The sequence below is a fragment of the Cnephaeus nilssonii genome, assembly GCF_951640355.1.
Source record: "Cnephaeus nilssonii genome assembly, chromosome: 7".
Classification (NCBI taxonomy): Eukaryota; Metazoa; Chordata; class Mammalia; order Chiroptera; family Vespertilionidae; genus Cnephaeus; species Cnephaeus nilssonii.
The window spans coordinates 102,363,740-102,383,100 of NC_137078.1; the positions used below are offsets into that span (position 1 = coordinate 102,363,740).

The 19,361-nt window shown below is 72.1% G+C and overlaps 1 protein-coding gene across 1 annotated transcript in view; it reads right to left on the reverse strand.

Annotated features, from left to right (window-relative positions):
* Positions 1-18,505, reverse strand: part of PLCH2 (phospholipase C eta 2) — a 51,184-nt gene extending 32,679 nt beyond the window's left edge. Inside the window, exons 1-2 of the mRNA XM_079777892.1 lie at positions 18,276-18,505; positions 17,076-17,293 (exon numbers count right to left, since the gene is read on the reverse strand). Coding sequence (XP_079634018.1) covers positions 17,076-17,154 — 79 coding nt within the window. The 5' untranslated portion in view covers positions 17,155-17,293; positions 18,276-18,505. The remainder of the gene's footprint in view (positions 1-17,075; positions 17,294-18,275) is intronic.
* Positions 18,506-19,361: the final 856 nt, after the last annotated feature.

Genomic DNA, 19,361 nt, shown 5'->3' on the forward strand with positions numbered 1-19,361 from the left:
GGGACCAAGAGCCCAGGAGGGACCAGGAGGGACCAGGAGGGACCAGGAGGGACCAGGAGGGACCAGGAGCCCAGGAGGGACCAGGAGGGACCAGGAGGGACCAGGTGGGACCAGGAGGGACCAGGAGGGACCAGGAGGGACCAGGAGGGACCAGGAGCCCAGGAGGGACCAGGAGGGACCAGGAGGGACCAGGTGGGACCAGGTGGGACCAGGAGGGACCAGGAGGGACCAGGTGGGACCAGGTGGGACCAGGAGGGACCAGGAGCCCAGGAGGGACCAGGAGGGACCAGGTGGGACCAGGAGGGACCAGGAGGGACCAGGAGGGACCAGGAGGGACCAGGAGGGACCAGGAGGGACCAGGAGGGACCAGGAGCCCAGGAGGGACCAGGAGGGACCAGGAGGGACCAGGTGGGACCAGGAGGGACCAGGAGGGACCAGGAGGGACCAGGAGGGACCAGGAGCCCAGGAGGGACCAGGAGGGACCAGGAGGGACCAGGTGGGACCAGGTGGGACCAGGAGGGACCAGGAGGGACCAGGTGGGACCAGGTGGGACCAGGAGGGACCAGGTGGGACCAGGAGGGACCAAGAGCCCAGGAGGGACCAGGAGGGACCAGGAGGGACCAGGAGGGACCAGGAGGGACCAGGAGCCCAGGAGGGACCAGGAGGGACCAGGAGGGACCAGGAGGGACCAGGAGGGACCAGGAGCCCAGGAGGGACCAGGAGGGACCAGGAGGGACCAGGAGGGACCAGGAGCCCAGGAGGGACCAGGAGGGACCAGGAGGGACCAGGTGGGACCAGGAGGGACCAGGAGGGACCAGGAGGGACCAGGAGCCCAGGAGGGACCAGGAGGGACCAGGAGGGACCAGGAGGGACCAGGTGCCCAGGAGGGACCAGGAGGGACCAGGAGGGACCAGGTGGGACCAGGAGGGACCAGGAGGGACCAGGTGGGACCAGGAGGGACCAGGAGGGACCAGGTGGGACCAGGTGGGACCAGGAGGGACCAGGTGGGACCAGGAGGGTCCAGGAGGGACCAGGAGGGACCAGGTGCCCAGGAGGGACCAGGAGCCCAGGAGGGACCAGGAGGGACCAGGAGGGACCAGGTGGGACCAGGTGGGACCAGGAGGGACCAGGAGGGACCAGGAGCCCAGGAGGGAGCTTGAGGCTGACTTGGCGAAGCGGCCGCCGGGGGGGGGGTGGTGTTGCGCCCACAGCCGAGACCCTGGGTGCCGTGTGATCCTGCCCAGCAGCCGGAGAGGCCGCACACCCCGCGCTCGCCGCGTCCCGGGTTTAATCACTTCTGCGCCAGAGAGCGGTGGTTGCGTAAGCGCGGATGTTAAAAGCCTGCAGGACTCAGCGCAGCGGCCGGGGCGGGAGTTAAACGCGGCCTCAGGGCCGTGCCCGGAGCCGTCTGTGGGCTCAGGCCTCCGGGGACAGGGCTGTGCCGCTCACTGCCACCGCTCACTGCCACCCGGTGCCCACAGTCCCGCCCGGCACCCAGCTCGCTCTTGTTCGGCGCTTACTGAGTGGCCCCGGGATCCAGACCCAGGTGGCGGGAGGGCCAGCGGGGGGAGGGGTGCTGCCCTGGCGATGCCCCCCTACCCCCCCACCCCCCGCGCCAAGCCACCTTCCCGGAGACTCAGCCGCAGCCAGAGTGAGCGCAGGGAGGCCCTGCCGGGCTGCTGGGTCCCACCTGGCCACGCCACCCAGTCCCTCCCGGGTCCGACGCAGCGCCTGGTGCTGGCTGAGCCCCGCCGGGCTTTCTGAGGCTCAGCGGGCGCCAAGGGGCAGCTTCGGTCTCTGATGAGACAGGGGAGCAGGAGGCGGAGAGCAGGTCCCTGCAGGGCGGGGGCTGCAGCACAACGTGGGGGCGGGTGGGGCAGGGGAGGTGCCCCCCGAGGCGGGATGTGCCAGGGGCCTTTCTTGCTGCGGGACTGGGTGTCCTGTCCTGGCAGCCCCCACCCCACTCCCGTCCTGTCCCGAACAAATCGGATCCAGCCAGGGGCGTGTCCCGTGCCGGTGCCAGAGCTCAGGGCACAGCGTCCCCAACATCCGCTCTAGTGACTGGTCACCCCGAGGGGAGTGAGCGGGGGCGGGGGGGGCTCCCTGTGCCCGACGTCCACAGGGGGCTGTGCCTGACTCTCCCTGGGCCTCCGCCAGTCCCCATCCCGCTGTCTGCCCGCCCGCTCTCCCGAGAAAGCCCCCAGGAGTGGGTACTGCCGAGCCTGTCCTGGCCCAGCTACTTGGGGGGCCCCCAGCTCCAGCCCCCAGGTCTCTGTGGGATCCCCCTGCAAGTCAGGCCGGCAGGGGGCAGCCCCAGGGAGAGACAGCCCCGGGCTCCCCGACTCTGGGCCCCGCTGTCCCAACTCAGGGGGTGCCCTTCCTTACACAGAGCACCCCAAGTCCAAACAGCCTCACACAGCGCCCCACTGCACCCCCGGAGAGCGGAACAGGCACGCACAGCTGCAGTCGCTTCAAAAACACACAAACAGTCCCGCCTCCACCAGCAGGCCGCCTCCCCACGGCTGCTCCCGGTGTGGGGTGAAGGTGGGGGCACAGGGGGAGGGGGGACGGGTGCCCCCAAAGCCCTCAGGCCTCTGCCCTTTGCTCTGCACCCCCTCTGCAGCGAAGGCCCCCCCCCCCGGACCTCAGGAAGGAGCGCTCTCCAGCGGGTGGGCCGGAGGAGCTGTCTCTGTGGGGGGACCCAGGCTGCACCTGCCCCCCCCCCAGGCGAGGTCCCCTCCTGCTCACCTGTGCTCCCCCTGCCAGCCCTGCAAACAGCCTGTGAACCACTGAAGCGTGGGGACCCCTCCCCGGGAGGCAGGGTGGGCCTATCGGGCTCGGTGGAGGGGTGGTGGGAGCCCGCGCCCCCCGCTCGGGCCTCTCCCAGGCCGGGGTGCGTGTCCGGGCAGGGCAGGTGGAGGGGCGCCTGCCGGGCCTCTGGCGGCTCCTACCCCAGAGTAGCCTGAACTCGGGTCCGGGTGCCCACTGGCCTCGCTCCCCTCAGAGACCCCGGGGCCGGGCTGCTCGCTCCCCGCACTGCAGCAGGTGCCGTGGAAATGGGTCTAAGAGCCGGGCAGGGTCCAGACACCGCAGAGGCCAGCCTGACCCCGAACACCTGGAGAGCCCACGGCGCCCACATCCTCCCTCCCCCAATGCAGGGGCGTCATCGGACAGGGGAGCCCCAGGGTCCTGCTGGGCCCTACACCCCGCCTCCCGGTCAGGAAGCCTGGGGGCCGGCCATCAGGCCCCGTCCCAGCGGCCACCGGCTGCTCCACAACGTCCCAGCGGCCTGAGCGGCGGCCACAGCCGGGCGGCCAGAGGTGTGGGGCTGCCTCTACAGCGGGCTCTGAGCCCGAGCCGCGGGGCCGGGGCTCCCACACCCCCCGCTGTCCCCCCCCCCCCCCCGCCCGACCAGAGACCCGCCTCCCTGAGCGCAGTGACCTCATCTGTGAAGGGGGCGGGGGTGATGCGGGCGGGGGTGGGCCTGTGAAACTGGCTTCCTTGCTCGCCTGGGCCAGTGGTCGGCAAACTCCTTAGTCACAGAGCCAAATACCAACAGCACAACGACTGAAATTCCTTTTGGGAGCCGAATTTTTTAAACTTAAACGTCTTCTCACGCCACTTCTTCAACATAGACTCGCCCAGGCCGTGGTGTTTTGTGGAAGAGCCACACTCAAGGGGCCAAAGAGCCGCATGACCACGGGCCTGGGGGGAATCGGCTCCGGAAGGCGGACCCTCAGGGGCCCCTGCTCGGCCGGGAAGCAGGACTGGGCTGGGTGGGGGGGGGGGCAGTTTAGAACAGATGGATGGGCCCAGTGTTCGGGGAGTGAGGCCTCTTGTTGGCCGCCCCCCCCCTTCCCCCCAGCACAGCACCACCCGACTCCTCAGGCCCCTGGTCGAGGGAGGGGGGCCGGGCTGGCTCCGGGCCTCACCGAGGGCCTGTCTGAAGCCCCGAGCTGTCCGCGCTCCGAACACTGAACCTGACTTTGCTCACGGGCCCTCTCGAGAGCGGCTCTGCCTGGGGCCTGTCAGGAAGGCTGGCTCTCCACGCCCCGGGGAACGCGGCCCGCGCCTCAGCTCAGTGCGCCCAGGGCCACACGGGCCGGGGCAGAAAGGACCGTCAGAGCCGGGCCAGGGCCCTGGGGCTCCGAGGCCGCTGCTGGGCCTGTCCCTGCGGCCCCCTCCCCCCAGCAAAGGCGCCGGCTTCCCTGAGAGCGGGTAGGGAGACCCCTGCCGCCTTCCCCGGGGGCCGTCACGAGCGGCTGGCAGGATCTGGGAGCAGACACCACTGAGGGAGCGGGAGCCCCAGGACCTGCTGGCCTCACGTCCTGCAGAGCCCGGCCCCGGGAGAGACGGGAGGGGAAGGAGACCAGCCGACCGCCAGTCCTCGTGGCCTGAGGTGTGAGCTGGGCCCTGCGTCTGGCTCCCAGGGGTTGAGGCGGAAGGTGAGGTGGGCGGGAGCGTGACCATTGCCGGGGCTGCACCCACCTCAGGTCAGCACCCACCTCGCTGCCCCCAGGACCCGGCTGGGGGCGCTCGGGGCTCCTGCCTCCCCCTGAGCGTCCAGGTGCTCGGAGGGGCCCATGGGCGCGGCAGCCGGGACAGCGTGAGGCGTCGGGAGGCGGCCACGTGACGTGGCTCCAGGTGACGTGGCTCCAGGTGACGTGGCTCCAGGTGACGTGGCTCCAGGTGACGTGGCTCCGTTTGCGGCCCACGAGGGCCTGAGCCAGCGACCTGCGGGCAGGACGGCGGGGGCCTGGGCGTGGGTCTCTGCCCGGTCCCTCTGCTCAGCCCGGCCTCGCAGCCGGACGCGGGGGACCATTGTGGTGGCCCCCAAAGATGCATCCGCACCCAGACGTGCAAAGGCGACCTCATTGGAAACAGGTCACCCGGGGTCACTCAGGGGCCTGACCAGTGTCCTCACGGAAAGAGGGGTGGAGGGCACACACGGGCGCCAGGCCAGGGACCCCTGGGCCACCAGCAGCTGGAGACGCGGTCTGGGGGGGGCCGGCCCCGCCCACCCTGGATCTCGGGTGCCGGCCTCCGGACTGTGAGGCCCTGACTGTGGGCCCGGCCACCCCAGCACCGGGAGGCAGGGCTGGGCGGTGGGCACGTGGGGTCAGGAGGAGGGACGCCCCCTGAGAAGGTGGTGCTGTGCCCGCTCGGGGCTGGCTGCCCAGGGGCGGCCGGGACAAGGACCACGGCCCCGGAGCCTCCCCAGACTGTAGGGAGCCCCCTTCGCTCCATGACCTGGTCAGACTGGGGGGGGGGGGGCAGGGAGGGCAGCAGGTGGGGACCACCCACGGGGAGGGGAGGGGAGGGGAGGGGAGAGCCAGGCGCCCACTCAGGTGGGAAGCCCCCTGCGTCCCGGCTGCGAGGCCGGGCTGAGCAGAGGGACCGGGCAGAGACCCGCCCCCAGTCCCCCGCCGTCCTGCCCGCAGGTCGCTGGCTCAGGCCCTCGTGGGCCGCAAACGGAGCCACGTCACCTGGAGCCACGTCACCTGGAGCCACGTCACCTGGCCGCCTCCCGACGCCTCACGCTGTCCCGGCTGCCGCGCCCATGGGCCCCTCCGAGCACCTGGACGCTCAGGGGGAGGCAGGAGCCCCGTGCGCACCCGGCCGGGTCCCGGGGGCAGCGAGGTGGTGCTGACCTGTGGACGCAGGGGAGCGGATGCCCAGCCCGACCTCCCAGGCCCAGGTGGGACCAGGTGCCACCCCAGCCTCCTGGGGGCCCCACCTCCACCCCCGGGTCTGAGGCGCAGCAGGAGCCGAGGAAACAGGTGTGGGAGCCGCGCTGATCTGTGGGGGTGGGACCCTGAGTCAGTGCGGAGGCTGCCGGGAGCACAGACGGCAGGAAGGAGCGCGGCGGGGGGCAGGACGGGCCGCTGTGCCCGAGGAGGGAGGACACCCCACTGCAGGGCCAGCGGCTGGAGGAGCCCCCGCTGGACGCAGCCCCTGGAGCCAGTGCCGGGCCCCCCGCCGGCCCCGCCCCCCACAGCCCGGCCGGCAGCGCTTTGCTGGGCGGGTGACCAGGCGCCTCCTTTGTCGCTTTGTGCCGGGCAGCGGGAGGGACAAAGCCCCGCGGCGGCTGCGGAGACCAACGTCTCCGGGAGCCCTTCCTCCCCGCAAGATGCGGGTGTTACACAACAGCCCTAAGAATACGCCGAGGGCGGCAGCGGGAGCCGCGGCCTCCTCCTGGGCCCCGGCGCTGGGGGGGGGGGGGTGATGGGCCAGCAGCGGCGTGCACACACACACATACACACACACATACACACACAGAGACTCACACACGTGTGCACACACACACATGCACACAGACTCACACACGTGCACACTCTCACACACGTGCACACTCTCACACACGTGCACACTCTCACACATGCGCGCGCGCACATGCACACAGACTCACACACACGCACACACTCACACACACACTCACACAGACACACACATACACACACACGCACACACACTCATACACACTCACACACACTCACACACACTCATACACACTCACACACACACACTCACACACACACTCACTCTCACACTCACACACACACATTCACACTCACACACACTCACATATACACTCACACTCACACGCACACACACTCACACACACATTCACACTCACACATTCACACTCACACACACTCACACACACTCACACACACAGTCACGCACACATACACTCACACACACACTCACACGCACACACACTCATACACTCACACACTCACACACACACACACACACACTCACACACACACTCACACATACACTCACACGCACACACACTCATACACTCACACACACACTCACACTCACACACACTGCTCCTGCCGGGCCAGGACCAGCTAGAGGCAGAGGGTCCCGGGTGCACCTCCCACCCCTGGACGCCGGGTCTGCCGAGTCCTGATGCCGCTGGCTCCCGGGGACCAGTCTGCGGTGGGGACCAGCAGGTGGAGCCCCCGAAGGTCCTGGGCCGTCTGTGCCCAGTGGCCCCGGCGCCTAAAGTCCTGGCTGGGCCTTGACTGGCCCGAGAGCAGCAGCCACGGACGCTGGGTTTTCAGGGGGCCCGGTGGCTGGGTCCCCAGCACTGCCCCTCCCAGGGGTCACCCACACAGCCCCCCCCCCCCCGCAAACAGGGCCAGGGGCTGGGTGGACGAGGGTGGAGGGTGGGGGAGGGGAGGCTGGCCTGGCAGAAACAGGAGGCCGGCTGGCAGCCCACCCCTCACCTGCCCCCCACGGAGCAGGTGGCAGGCAGACGCCCCTCGGGGAGTCGGCTGCGGGCGGGCACGGTAGTTCCCAGCTAACGAAGCAGTTCTGTTCGGCGCAGAGTAACAGAATCTGTACACACGGGCCGGAGCTGTCTGCTGCGGACATTAAACATTAAAATCCAATTACAGCCCGTATCGTCAGGCCTGCTGCGGCTGCTTACGACGGCAATCCGTGTGCCGGGCGGGGTTACGTAACCTGAACTCTCCGCCGTGGGCCCGAGGGCCTCCTGCCCCTCAAAGCCCACCCCCCAAAGGGTCTAGGGGGGTCCTCTCCCACCTGCCAGCCCCTCTGGCTCCTGGGGACCCACTTGAGGGGGCGGGTCCTGCCTGGTCACCCACAGGAGGGACCCTGCCCCCTGCCGGACAGCCTCCTGGGGGCACTGGCTGGGTGACAGTCCCGCTCTAGCCTCCTGCTCACCGCAGGCCCTGGACGGGCCAGGGTCCAAGAAGTCGGGGCCACAGACCAGGCCCTGGGGAGCCCCCGAGCAGGCCGGCTCTCACCTCCTGGGGGCAGGCGCAGACCAGACCGGGGAAGGAGGCCGTGGGGACCCTCCACACCTGGACAAGCACACACTCCGCCTGCCGCACGCCTGCCTCCCCCCCTCCTTTCCGGACCCCCAGCGCCCCCCCAGGGCCACGCAGATCCGTGGCTACGAGGTTGGTGCGGGGTCCGATGGGACGGGGGCGGCTGGGGGTCTTTAGCGGCAATTTCCTCCGTCACCTCAGGCACGGGCGACGGCCCCGAGACGGGCCCCCTGGCGGTGTCCCCCTCAACCCGGAGAGGGGACGGTGTCCTCTGACCTCTGGTCTGCCCCTCCCCTGGGTCCCCTGGTGCCTGGGCTGCCCTTTGCCCCGCGGCTGCAGCTCTGATGGAGCCCGCGGGCTCAGAGGGCCTGGCGGGCGCCGTGGGCTCCTGGTGAGGGAAGCACGGGTGCCATGGCCCAGGCGCCTGGCAGCGGAGTGTCACCCTCAGACGCCGGCTGGAGGGTGAGCGGAAACAGGCCGGGCAGAGCGGAAAGGCGGTCCCGGAGGAAGCAGCTGGGAGGGAGGCAGCGGCCCTCTGTCCCCCCCAGGGGTCACTGGGGGGGGGGATGCGGCCTCCTGTTTCCATGGCGTCTCCCCTTCGCCAGGTGCCGAGTGCCTGTGTCCCCTGGAGGGTGCCTGGGCCCCGGGGGGCGGTGCCCCCACCAGCACCCTGCAGCCCGGGTCCCGCCTGCCCTCCGCGCCCTCCGCGCCCGCTGCTGGGAGCCGGAGCCGGGCTCAGGGCCAGCGATGGCACCTGCTGCCCAGACACACGTGCCCGGCGGCAGCTGCTGCGTGTCCCCCAGCACCTCCCTGCGGCCCCAGCCGGCCCTGCCCCTCAGGCACCCCCGCCGGGACCGGGGTCCGTCCTGGGGGTCCGCCCGGGCGTCCCGTCCCGGCTCAGCAGGCTCAGCAGTCACAGCCCCAGGGGAGGCGTTGGCACAGGGGCCCCCCATCCCTCACCCCACCTGCGGGCCAAGAGCGCCGGGACCTTCACTTGCCGGCGACCCACACCCTCTGCCCTGCCGCCCTCCGGGTGGCGCCCCCTCGGGTCTGGGTGCCCCGGGGCCCCGGCAGCTGGGAGCGCGGGGAGCAGCGCGCCCCTCCCTGCGCCTCCGCCCGCCCGACCCGGCGCCCAGGGCAGCGGCGCCCGCCTGTCTCGGACCCCGGACCCCGGACCCCGGACCCCGGACCCCGGACCCCGGACCCCGGACCCGGCGGGGCGGGCGCGCGGCACCTACTGTGCTTCCTCGGGGCGGCTCCCGCGTCCATTGTCTCCGCGGCGGCGGCGGCGCGGGGGGCGCGGGGGGCGGGGGCGGGGGGCGCCCTCAGCGGCCGGCCTGGGGCTCCCGCTCCCGCTCAGGCAGCACCGCCCGCGCCGGCGGCAGCGCTCCGGCTCCGGCTCCGGCCCGCGGGGCTGTGCGCACCGGCTCTGCGCCCCGAGCCGCGCTGCGCGGAGAGCGAGCGGAGCGCTGTCACTCGTGCCGCCTGCACACACCCCCTCCCGCCCCGCGTGGGGAGGGGGCCGGGCGGGCGCGGAGCAGGGAGCGGGGGGGGGGCGCACCGTGGGGCCAAGCCCTGTCCCCCACCGCCCGGCAGCGACCTGGGGGGGGGGCCGAGGGCCGTGTCCCCTCCTGACACCTGAGGCTGGGCACGGGCCACCCCGCCGCCTGCACCGCCCTCGGGAGCCGGGGCTCGCAGGAACCTGCACAAACGCCTGGCGCTGGGGGGCGGGGGGGGGGGCAGCGGGTACCAGGCGATCCGGTTCGCCTCGGGCAGCCTGCCTGGGGGGGGGGAGGGGGAGGCGCCCACCTGACCCCCTGCCTGGGGCCGGCTCTCCGCCTCTCCTTCCCAAACTGGCCCCTCCTGGGGGCCCCCAAAGCAGTGACGGACCCTGGATTCTGCAGGCTCCTTCCTTCGCGGGACCCTCCCTCCCAGCGCCCTCCCAGCCCCCCTCGGCCCCTCCCCCAGCCCCCTCGGCTCCTCCCCCCCAGTCCCTCCAGCCCCCCCAACCCCCCTCGGGCCCTCCCCCAGCCCCCTCCCAGCCCCCCCAACCCCCTTCGGCCCCTCCCCCAAGCCCTCTCCCAGTCCCTCCAGCCCCCCCAGCCCCTCCCAGCCCCCTCCCAGTCCCCTCAGCCCCCCAGCCCCTCTCGGATCCTCCCCCCAGCCCCTCCCAGTCCCCCCAGCGGGCAGCAGTGGGGGAGGAGAGCTGGTCTGGGTCTGACTTCACTGGAGACACCCCAGGGCCCCTGTCCCGGCTCCTGCAGGCCCACTGGTGGCCCCAGCCAAGCCCCGCCCCTCTCTGGGCCTCAGTTTCCCCAGGAAAAACACCTGCGGATTCCTAAGGTTCCTCCAGACCGCTGCCGCCCAGGGAGGCTCTGCCTCTCCCCACGCCACACAGCGGCCTCCAGGCCTGTGCTGGGCCCCAGGCCGGGCCTCAGGGTCCCTCCCAGAGCCAAGGCCGCCCCCCCCGACCCCCCAGAGGGCATCTCACCTCAGCACCTGCGGGGCCAGCTGAGCTCCTGAGCCTTCCCACTTCCCAGCGCCCAGACAGGGCTGCACCCCAATTCCCAGCCCTGTGCCCAGCTGTGCGCCCCAGGGCTGTTCTGCCCGCGGAGGCCGGGCTGCCACTCAGGGAAGGCTACTTCCTGGCTTCCTCTCCGGGAATGCTGTGCCCCCCCCCCACACCAGGGGCCCCCCACTCCTCTCCTCCCCACCTCACCTGAAGCAGGAGCTCAGGGCCCCAGGAGTGAGGACACGGGCGCATGTGGGAGGGATGGAGGCAGGCAGGGAGGCTGAGCGCAGGGAGGGTGGATGGTCGGTCTCCTGAGGCCGCTGGGGGCCGGGCAGGCCTCGCCCAGAGCCCCAGACAGCCTGAGCCCCTCCCATCACTGCCCGGCCCCACCCTTCCCACCTGCACACCTTCCCGGGCAGCGTGGCTCAGCGGGGGTGGGGCGGCTCTCCTCACAGGGACAGAGACGCAGCCCGGGAGCAGGGCTAACAGGGACACTCGGCAGCCCCTGGGATGCGGCCCCAGGAACCGGGTCCTCGGTGCCCGGGCACGTGGCCAAGAGCCCAAGACCCAGAGCCAGAGCCAGCGCGACCGGAGGGGGAGACGGGGACAGACCGGGGCCGCTTTGCGCTGAGAAACCCGGGCCTCCTCCTGCGTGAAACCAAGACTGAAATGCAAATTGGAAACCACGAAAGAAACCTCCCTCTGAGCCAGGGACTCCAGGAACCGGGGGCGAGAAGCACCTCTGGGCAGCCCGCCTGCCGCCTGGGGCGGAAGCCTGTGCGTGTGGCTGCTCTGCGGACACGCCCTCCACACCCACCAGGGGGCGACGTCCGCAGCCAGGACAGAGGGCCTGCCCCGCAGCCCGCATCACCCCTGAGTCACTCGGGGGCTTGCCCTCGGCCCCGGTCTGGCCTCCAGCCTCCCTCCAGTGCACCTGCCACGATGCAGGACACAGGCCTGACCGGTGCTCCGGGCTCCAGTCTCTCAGGGACTCTACGACCTCCCACCAGGAGCGTCTGACCCTCAGCCTAGCACCCAGGGTCTCCAAGGCCTGGGGCACGGCGCCTCCTCCAGGGAGCCGCCCCGGGTTCCCTCCTCCCTCACTCGCCTCCTCTGAGACTGCATGGAGCCGGGGTCTGAGCCACAGAATTTCACTCGAGAGGCTGCCGGGCCTTTGCCCTGCTTCCGGTGGGCGCTGCCCAGCAGGATCCTGAGGTGCCTGCTGCGTCATGCCCACTGCCCCCCAAACATACCGCCGGGCCGGCTTCTGGCGGCCTCGGCAGAGAGGAGTCCCGTCAGACTGACCCGCTGCCCGTGGCCCCTGAGACGGCCCTTTGGCAGCGTTACTCCGGGCCGAACAGGCAGCCCTGGCGAGAACCCGGCTCCGGAACCTTCTGCAGCCCGAGGTCAGCAGCCCGGACGCGGGCCCGGGACGCACAGAGGCAGCGAGCGGCGCAGCGGGACCACGAGCTCTCACCCCCCCATCCGTGAGCCTAACTGGGTAAATGTGCAATCAAACGGCTAAATTTAGAAAGTGTGCGTTTCGCCTTCTCACAGCATCTGGTCCTAAGACGTCCCGTTCTCAATCAGAGCTCAAGACGGCGAGCGGCCGGCTCCCAGCGCCTCCCACGCACAGAGCCCGCCGTGGGCAGCCCAGGGCCACGGCCACCTGGTGGGGGGGGGTCACCAGGCCCCTCCTAGGGACTCAGGAGGAGAGGGATGACCTGGCCCCCAGCCCAGGGCAGGCTGCCCCCCAGCCTGAGACCGCCGGGCACTCCGCTGTGCCCAGGTGGTGCCGACTAGAGGAGGAGGGGACCTTTGGGAGGCACCTCCGGAGGGGGGCACGGGGGCTTTTCCATCTTTTCCATCGGGCCCAGGATGGGGCGGCCTCGGGGCTGGGCCAGGTGCATGGCCTCCTGCACGCAGCCCGTCAGCGAGCGGCTGCTCCCTTCCCTGGCTCCCCGCACGGAGGTGCTGCCACCAAGACGGGGAGCCTCGCCAGGGGACCCCATCACTGGGCGCTTCTCCAGCCCCTGCATGAAGCCTCTCCCGCCCGACCCCCCCTTCCAAACACAGCCAGCCGGCCAGCCGGCCTCCGGCCCAGGAAACGCATAGCAGCTCCCCCCAGCGGGTGCTGGCCCAGCTGCTGCCCTGTCTGCAGGCGATGGGGGGGCCCGCCCCGGTCGGCCCAGAGGCAATCGGGTCAGTGCATCAGCCCCAGGTGCCCCTGGCCTGGTCGAGGGAACCCCAAGACCAGGTTCCCCTACAGCAAGCAGCTCCCAGGCCCACACCCCCAGAGTCCAACCAGCCTCGGCCTGCGTGCTGGCCCCCAAGTGGCCTGCTGACCAGCCCCCAGCCCCCTTTCCCCGACGTGGTGGCCAGCAGCCCACGACCCTCCCCTGGACGGAGCCAGCCTGCAGAGTGGGTTCGCCGGCCGCCCTGTCGGCCTGCGGAGCGGGGTCTCCATCCCCGGCCCGCACGGCGCTGGGGGGATGTGGGAGCTGCCAGCCCCACGCTGCACAGCACAGCCTTCCCGTGCGGCTCTGGGTCGTGGGGAACGCTGCTTCTGAGGGGCCCGTTGCCATGGCGGCTCAGGCCTCCCTGTCAGCCCAGCACGTCAGGGACTGGCGGCTGTGCTCACACACCTGCCCGGTGCCCGGTGCCCGGTGCCACGGAGGTCCACACACCCCGTGAGCACCCGTGCCCGGCACAGGCGGCCGCTGGGCCCAGAGCGGGGACCACCAGCAGGACTCCGCCCTCCTCTCCCCGGAGCCTGGTGCTTGGGGGCAGGGAGCGGGGGGGGGGGGGGACGGGGGCTGGAGGAGGACCCTGGCCGCGCTCTCCCAGGACCGTGGCCGCGGTTAGAACTGTGGGAACCGCGAGTCCCAGCGGAGCTGCACGCAGAGGCCGGAGGGCGCACGCGGACCCAGAGCTTCTGCCTGATCCCCGACCAGGTGCGTGCTGCTGAGCGAGGACAGGGACCTGGTTAGGGGGGACCTGGTTAGGGGGGACCTGGTTAGAGGGGGACCTGGTTAGAGGGGACCTGGTGAGAGGGGACCTGGTGAGGGGGGACCTGGTGAGGGGGGACCTGGTTAGGGGGGACCTGGTTAGGGGGGGACCTGGTTAGTGGGGGACCTGGTTAGAGGGGACCTGGTGAGAGGGGACCTGGTTGGGGGGGACCTGGTGAGAGGGGGACCTGGTGAGAGGGGACCTGGTTAGGGGGGACCTGGTGAGAGGGGACCTGGTTAGAGGGGACCTGGTGAGAGGGGACCTGGTGAGGGGGGACCTGGTGAGGGGGGACCTGGTTAGGGGGGACCTGGTGAGAGGGGACCTGGTGAGAGGGGACCTGGTTAGAGGGGACCTGGTGAGAGGGGACCTGGTGAGGGGGGACCTGGTGAGGGGGGACCTGGTTAGGGGGGACCTGGTGAGGGGGGACCTGGTGCGTCCAGGCCCAGGCTGGGCTTCAGCGACAGCGCGGAGGGGCCCGGAGGCGGAGGGAAGGCTGGAGGGGGGCGAGCTCACCCTCCCGTCCCGCTGTGACCCCTCAGCTCCTCCTCGGAGCCGGGAAAAGGAGGAGCCAGCCCGGCCGACAGAACCCGGGGGTGGGGATGGCTCTGAACACGCTGTCAGGGGGGAAAGCCGGGGTCCGCACGCCCCCACGCCCCAGCTCAGTGAGGACACAGACTCTGCCCGGCTGGTGTGGCTCAGTGGTTGAGCGTCGACCTATGAACCAGGAGGTCAGGGTTCAATTCCCCGTCAGAGCACAGGCCTGGGTTGTGGGCTCGATCCCCAGTGGGGGCCGTGCAGGAGGAGCCGCTCAGTGGCTCTCCCTCTGCCTTCCTCTCTGACGTCGATACAAACACGTGTTTTAGAAGAAGAAGGACCCACCTCCCAGCCTTTCAGGCAGGAGGCCCGGCCACGAGCCTGAGCCGGCGGCCTCGGCTCCAAGCCCAGCTGTGCCTCCCGGCCCTGCCCCTCGGCGTCCTGGTGCCGGCCCTGCCCCCAGAGGTGCCGGGAGGACGTGACCCAGGCGGGCGCTGCCCTGCGTGGGGACCCCACCAGGCCCAGCGCACACGCCCCCCCACCCCCCGTCCCGCCACCGAGACCTGCGGTCTCTAGTCCCTGGGCCGGTGGGTCCAACACTGCGTCCCGCCCTCGCCCGCCCCTCCCTGGTCCTCCCCGTCCAGCATCCGTGACCCACGGCATCTTGGGGCGGGTGCCCTAGATCCCGGGGGGGGGGGGGCTGTCAGGACCAGGGGCCCAGCCTCGGGCGGCTCAGGCCTCGCCACACCCAGCGTGGCCCTTGGTGCCTGTAGCTGTGGGCACGGCTGGCAGCCCACGTGCCAGGCCCCGGCACGGGGTGAGGGCCAGACCCCACACTCGGCCCCCGGCCCCCTCCTCCCTGGGCCCCTGGGAGCACTCATCTGCCTTCGCCCCAACCCTGAGCCCTGGAGTGGGATTAAGGCGCTCTGACACCCCCTCGGTTACCATGGATACCGAGAACTGGGGTGAGCAAGCGCAGGGTGGGGGCAGGGGCTGCTGGTGGGGCCCAGCCTCCCCGCAGCCCCACCCCCCGGGTCGTGGGCCGTGCACATGTCCACCCCCCGCCCGGCCAGCAGGGGGCTTCTCTCCGGGCCGAGGGCCAGGGGCCAAGGCCGTGCCGAGACCGGCCGCCTGGGAACTTCGGGCCCAAACAGGGGGAGCGCCTGCCGGGCAGGGGGGCAGTCGTCAGGCAGCCCCCAGGACAGGGGCCTGCTCCCGGCCTTGGGCCCGCCCTCCTCTTGGCTGGGACTCCTCCATTGGTCAGTGGTGCCGCCAGGGGGACCTCCGGGGCCAGATGAGGTGCCCCGTCCCTCAGCCCAGCACCCAGCAAGGACCTGGCCGGACGTCAGCACAGCCAGCCGTCCCCGGGGGGACAGGGAGTGCGGGAGGGGAGGGGCACCCGGAGGGACAGCAGGTCGAGGGGAGCCCCGTCTCGGGCACCATCACCTCTGGATCCGGTCGCCTCCCCACACCCAGGACTGTAGGCTCCCGCCCCCAGGGCCCCGCCTGGGCCCGCGGCCTGGTCTCTGGGCCCAGAGCCTCCCTGCCCCCCCCAGCACCTTCCCTCGGGTGCTGCCCACCCCCCCCCCCCCCCCCCGCTGAGCTGAGGAGCAGGGCTCTGAACCCGGGAGGGGGGGCTGTGAGCTCCGAGCGGACATGGCCCTGTGGTGGAGGCCTGTCCGGACGCACCTGGGGAGCCTGAGGGGCGAGCCCGGGCTGGCCGAGCGGGTGCAGGGCGCAGGCGGCGTGAACATGCACGCACACGCAGAGCCGCACGCTGGCATGTGTGAGTGCTCCCGCCACCGCCGCGTCCTGGGAGCCGCTGCCAAGCGAGCTGCAGGGCCCCCAGGGAGAGCGGGTCCTGGGGAGCAAGCCCCCCGGGAAGCAGGCCCGTCGTCACCCCACAGGCTGGCCGGGCCTCACGCGAACCCTCCCTCCTCGCTCTCCCCCCCGCATCCCGGGACAGCTGAGCCAGAGGACCCGCCCCCCCCCACCCGCACCCTCACACCCACCAGCCGCCAGGGGCAGGCCCGGGCAGAGGGCCCAGCAAGCCGGAAGCCGGGGCTCCCCCACACCGGACGGGCTCCCCCACACCGGACGGGCTCCCCCACACCCAGAACCCGCCCCTAAGCGGGGACGCCTTCCTGTCTGATGGTGCCCAGGCCCAGGCCCCACCCCCCGGCGGCGACGAAGTCACCCCTGATATACCCAGCAGCCCAGGGCCCACGGTGCCCACCCGCCCCCGGGGGCTGAGTGCCCCATCCCTCAGGGTGGCTGAGTCCAGGCTGCCAGGCCCGGGCCAGCGGGCAAACACACGCCATAGGCATCGGCGCGGAACACCCGGGACAGAGAGCAGCCAACTGTGCGGGTGGGGGGGGGGCGCCCACTTCCCGCCTGGGTGGCAGGGAATCCTCCCGGCTGGACCCGGAGCTAATTACACGGCGGGAGGGAGACCGCAGCCGTCTCGGAGGCGTCTGTGCGGCGGGCGGGGCCCTGCCGTCCAACAAGAGCTCCCGCCCGCTCACCGGCACAGCTGCACACCGTGCGGCTCCGAGTGCGGGCGGGCAGAGGAGCGGGGACCCTGGGGCTCGGGGCAGCCCAGCGAGGGGCAGGCGGGACGTCCCACTTCCTGTCTGGGTGGTGGCTCCCCCCTCACCCAGCTGCGCACGGAGGCCCGTGCACGGACGCTGCGCACCTCCTAGCCCCCCCTTTCCAAACTCAGAGAGAAGAGAGTCGCCTAAACCGGCGCAACCGACTTCAGGAGGTCACAGGTCATGGGTCACGGGTCACGGAGAGGACCAGGCCCAGGGAGGCCTGGCCCTGCCCAGGAGGCGCGGCCACCAGGATCAGGAGGCGCCGAGGACCCTGAGCAGAGCGAGGGTGCACCTGCCGGGAGCCCCCTCAGCAGCCCATCCACCTGCTCCCCACGGCACCCACCGGCTCCCCACGGCGCCCACCTGCTCCCCACGGCACCCACCTGCTCCCCACGGCGCCCACCGGCTCCCCACGGCGCCCACCGGCTCCCCACGGCGCCCACCGGCTCCCCACGGCGCCCACCTGCTCCCCACGGCGCCCACCGGCTCCCCACGGCGCCCACCGGCTCCCCACGGCGCCCACCGGCTCCCCACGGCGCCCACCGGCTCCCCACGGCACCCACCGGCTCCGGAGAGCTCGCGGGCAGGGGGGGGGGGCGGGGCAGAGTCCTCACTCACCCACAGGCAGGACATTGACGCTCAGGAAAGGCCGCCGGCTCCCCAGGGGGCGTCCTGGGTCCCCAGGTGGGGGAGCCATGGAGGGGGGTCCAGGGCTCTGCAGTGGGCCAGCCGCTGAGAGGTGGGGTGACCTGGGTCACCAGCTGGGGTGCGCTGTCAGCAGGAGGTCCCTCTGCCCTGGGGTCCGCCCCTGGGATGGAGTCTGCAGCTCATGTCACCTGGCGGGGGGGGGGGGGTCTGTCAGGCGTGGAGCTCCCTCTGCCTGGGACGCGGCCCTCTTACAGAAGCCCCTGCGCTGCCTGGGCGGGGCCTGCCCCCTGGGACACACAGCCCCCCCCCCCCCCCGGCCCAGGTCCACTGAGGTCGCTCAGGCACGGCCCCTGTGGGCACCCTCGGTCTGTGCAGTGAGCGGGGCCGCTCTGGCTCCCAGGCTGCCCTCTGCCCCTTGGACACTTGGCCGCGTTCCAAGCCCCCAACTCTCACCCCCAGAGGCCCCAGGCCTCCTCCTCCTCCTCTGGGTCCCCCCGAGTTCAGCCCCTCCCCAGCCACTGCTCAGGCTCCCCTCCTGCTTGGGGCCCCCTCCCCCTCCTCTCCCTCCATCCAGCACCTCCTGTGCCCCAGGCCGGCCCCTCCCGCAGACCTCTGGGTGCCCACCGCTCCCTCCCCGGCCTCCTCCCCGGCCTCCTCCCCGGCCTCCTCCCTGGCCACAGAGATTGCAGAGCTGTGGCCTCGACCTGGGCTCAGAGCCCTCAACATGCCCAGGACACAGCTCCCGGGGCCTGGCCCTCAATGGACAGCGGGCACCCAGGCCCTCGGGCCACCTGGAGCCAGGCCGTGCCCAGGCGGGAGGAACTGGACGGGCGGGGAGGGGGGTAGCTCAGGCTCCCGGGAAAACCCGTCTCCCGGGGCCCCACAGAGCAGCCCTACCTCAGTCCCTCCTCACACCCAGGCCTCACAGGCTCCCTCCAGGCCCCTGCCCGGCCCTCCCTCCAAGGTCCGCAGACCTGGACTCGCCGCCGGGGGCCCCTGGGGTCCTGGCTCAGGAGCCCGTGGGGCGTGGACCCGGCAGCCCGCAGGCCGGGCACTCAGGACGGTGCTCCTCCTCCCACAGGGAGGCCCCGCCCGCCAGGCCGCTGTGCCAGCCACGGCCCCCGCCCACCCTCCTGCCAGGGCCCCTCGCTGACTCCCGCCCAGGCTCACCCTCGTGGGGGTCTCTCCGCCCGGCTCTCCCGGCCGCCCGCCCATCGCGGCCAGGTCCCCGGCAGCGGCGCGCTTCCTGGCGCGGTGGGAGCGGAGCCGTGTCCCGACACGTCTGCCGAGCGCAGGCTGGCGTGGGGCTCGGCGGGGCTGGCACCGTCACCGTCACCCTCATGAGGCAGCAGCCCCACCTAGCCCAGCCCCCGGGTGGGCACCGTGCCACCCCGTCCTCGGACCCCACCTGCCTGTCCCTGCCCCTCGAGCTCTGCCGGGCCCTCACAACGCCCCACTCAGCCGCTGGGCCCGCCTCTCCCTCTCACCCGCTGCCCCGGGAGCCCAGCACCCCCCCCCCCCCCCGGGCTAAGGAGGGGCACCGCCCCTCTCAGGCCTCTGGCCTCTGCTCAGACCTCGTCCCAGACACCAGTGGCTCCTTCAAGCCCTGGGACGGCCCCTCCCACCGGTGCCCGCACAGGTGGCACCACTCCTGCCGGGCGGGCTGGGGGGCAGAGAGGCCCGGTGCCCCCACCCCCCCCAACAGCGGGTCCCGGTTCCTCAGGACGTGGGGCCCAGACAGGCCGGAGGGGGGCCCAGCCCAGAGCTGAGGGCCCAGCCCCGGCGCCCAACCCGGCCAGCTTGCCCCCCCGCAAAGCCCCAGGACGCAGGGCCCCACTCCCAGACCCTCCTCCTACCCTGAGGACTCCAGGCTCCGGAGCGGCCGCCACGGAATGTGGGGGACCCTCTGCAGGCCCCAGCCTGCTCCCCTCCCCCCCCCGCCCCCCCGGCAGCGCCCAGGAAGCCGAGCGCCACACCCCCCACCGGCATCCCTGCTCCGGACCCACCCGGCGGCCTCCCTCCGAGGATGAGTGTCTGGGTGGGGCGTCCTCTCCCTCCCAGACCACCCTCCCCCGCCGACCACCCAGACTGCAGATCCGGCTCCGGGGAGGGCGAGACCACCCCAACCTGGCAGGGTGGCCGTGCTGGGACCCAGGAGGCGCGCCCCAAACTCCGCCCTGCTCTTCCTGGCCCCTGCCCAGCGTCCTCTCTCCGGCCTGGACCCCTGTTGCTGCCTGTCCCAGCCTCCTCTCACCG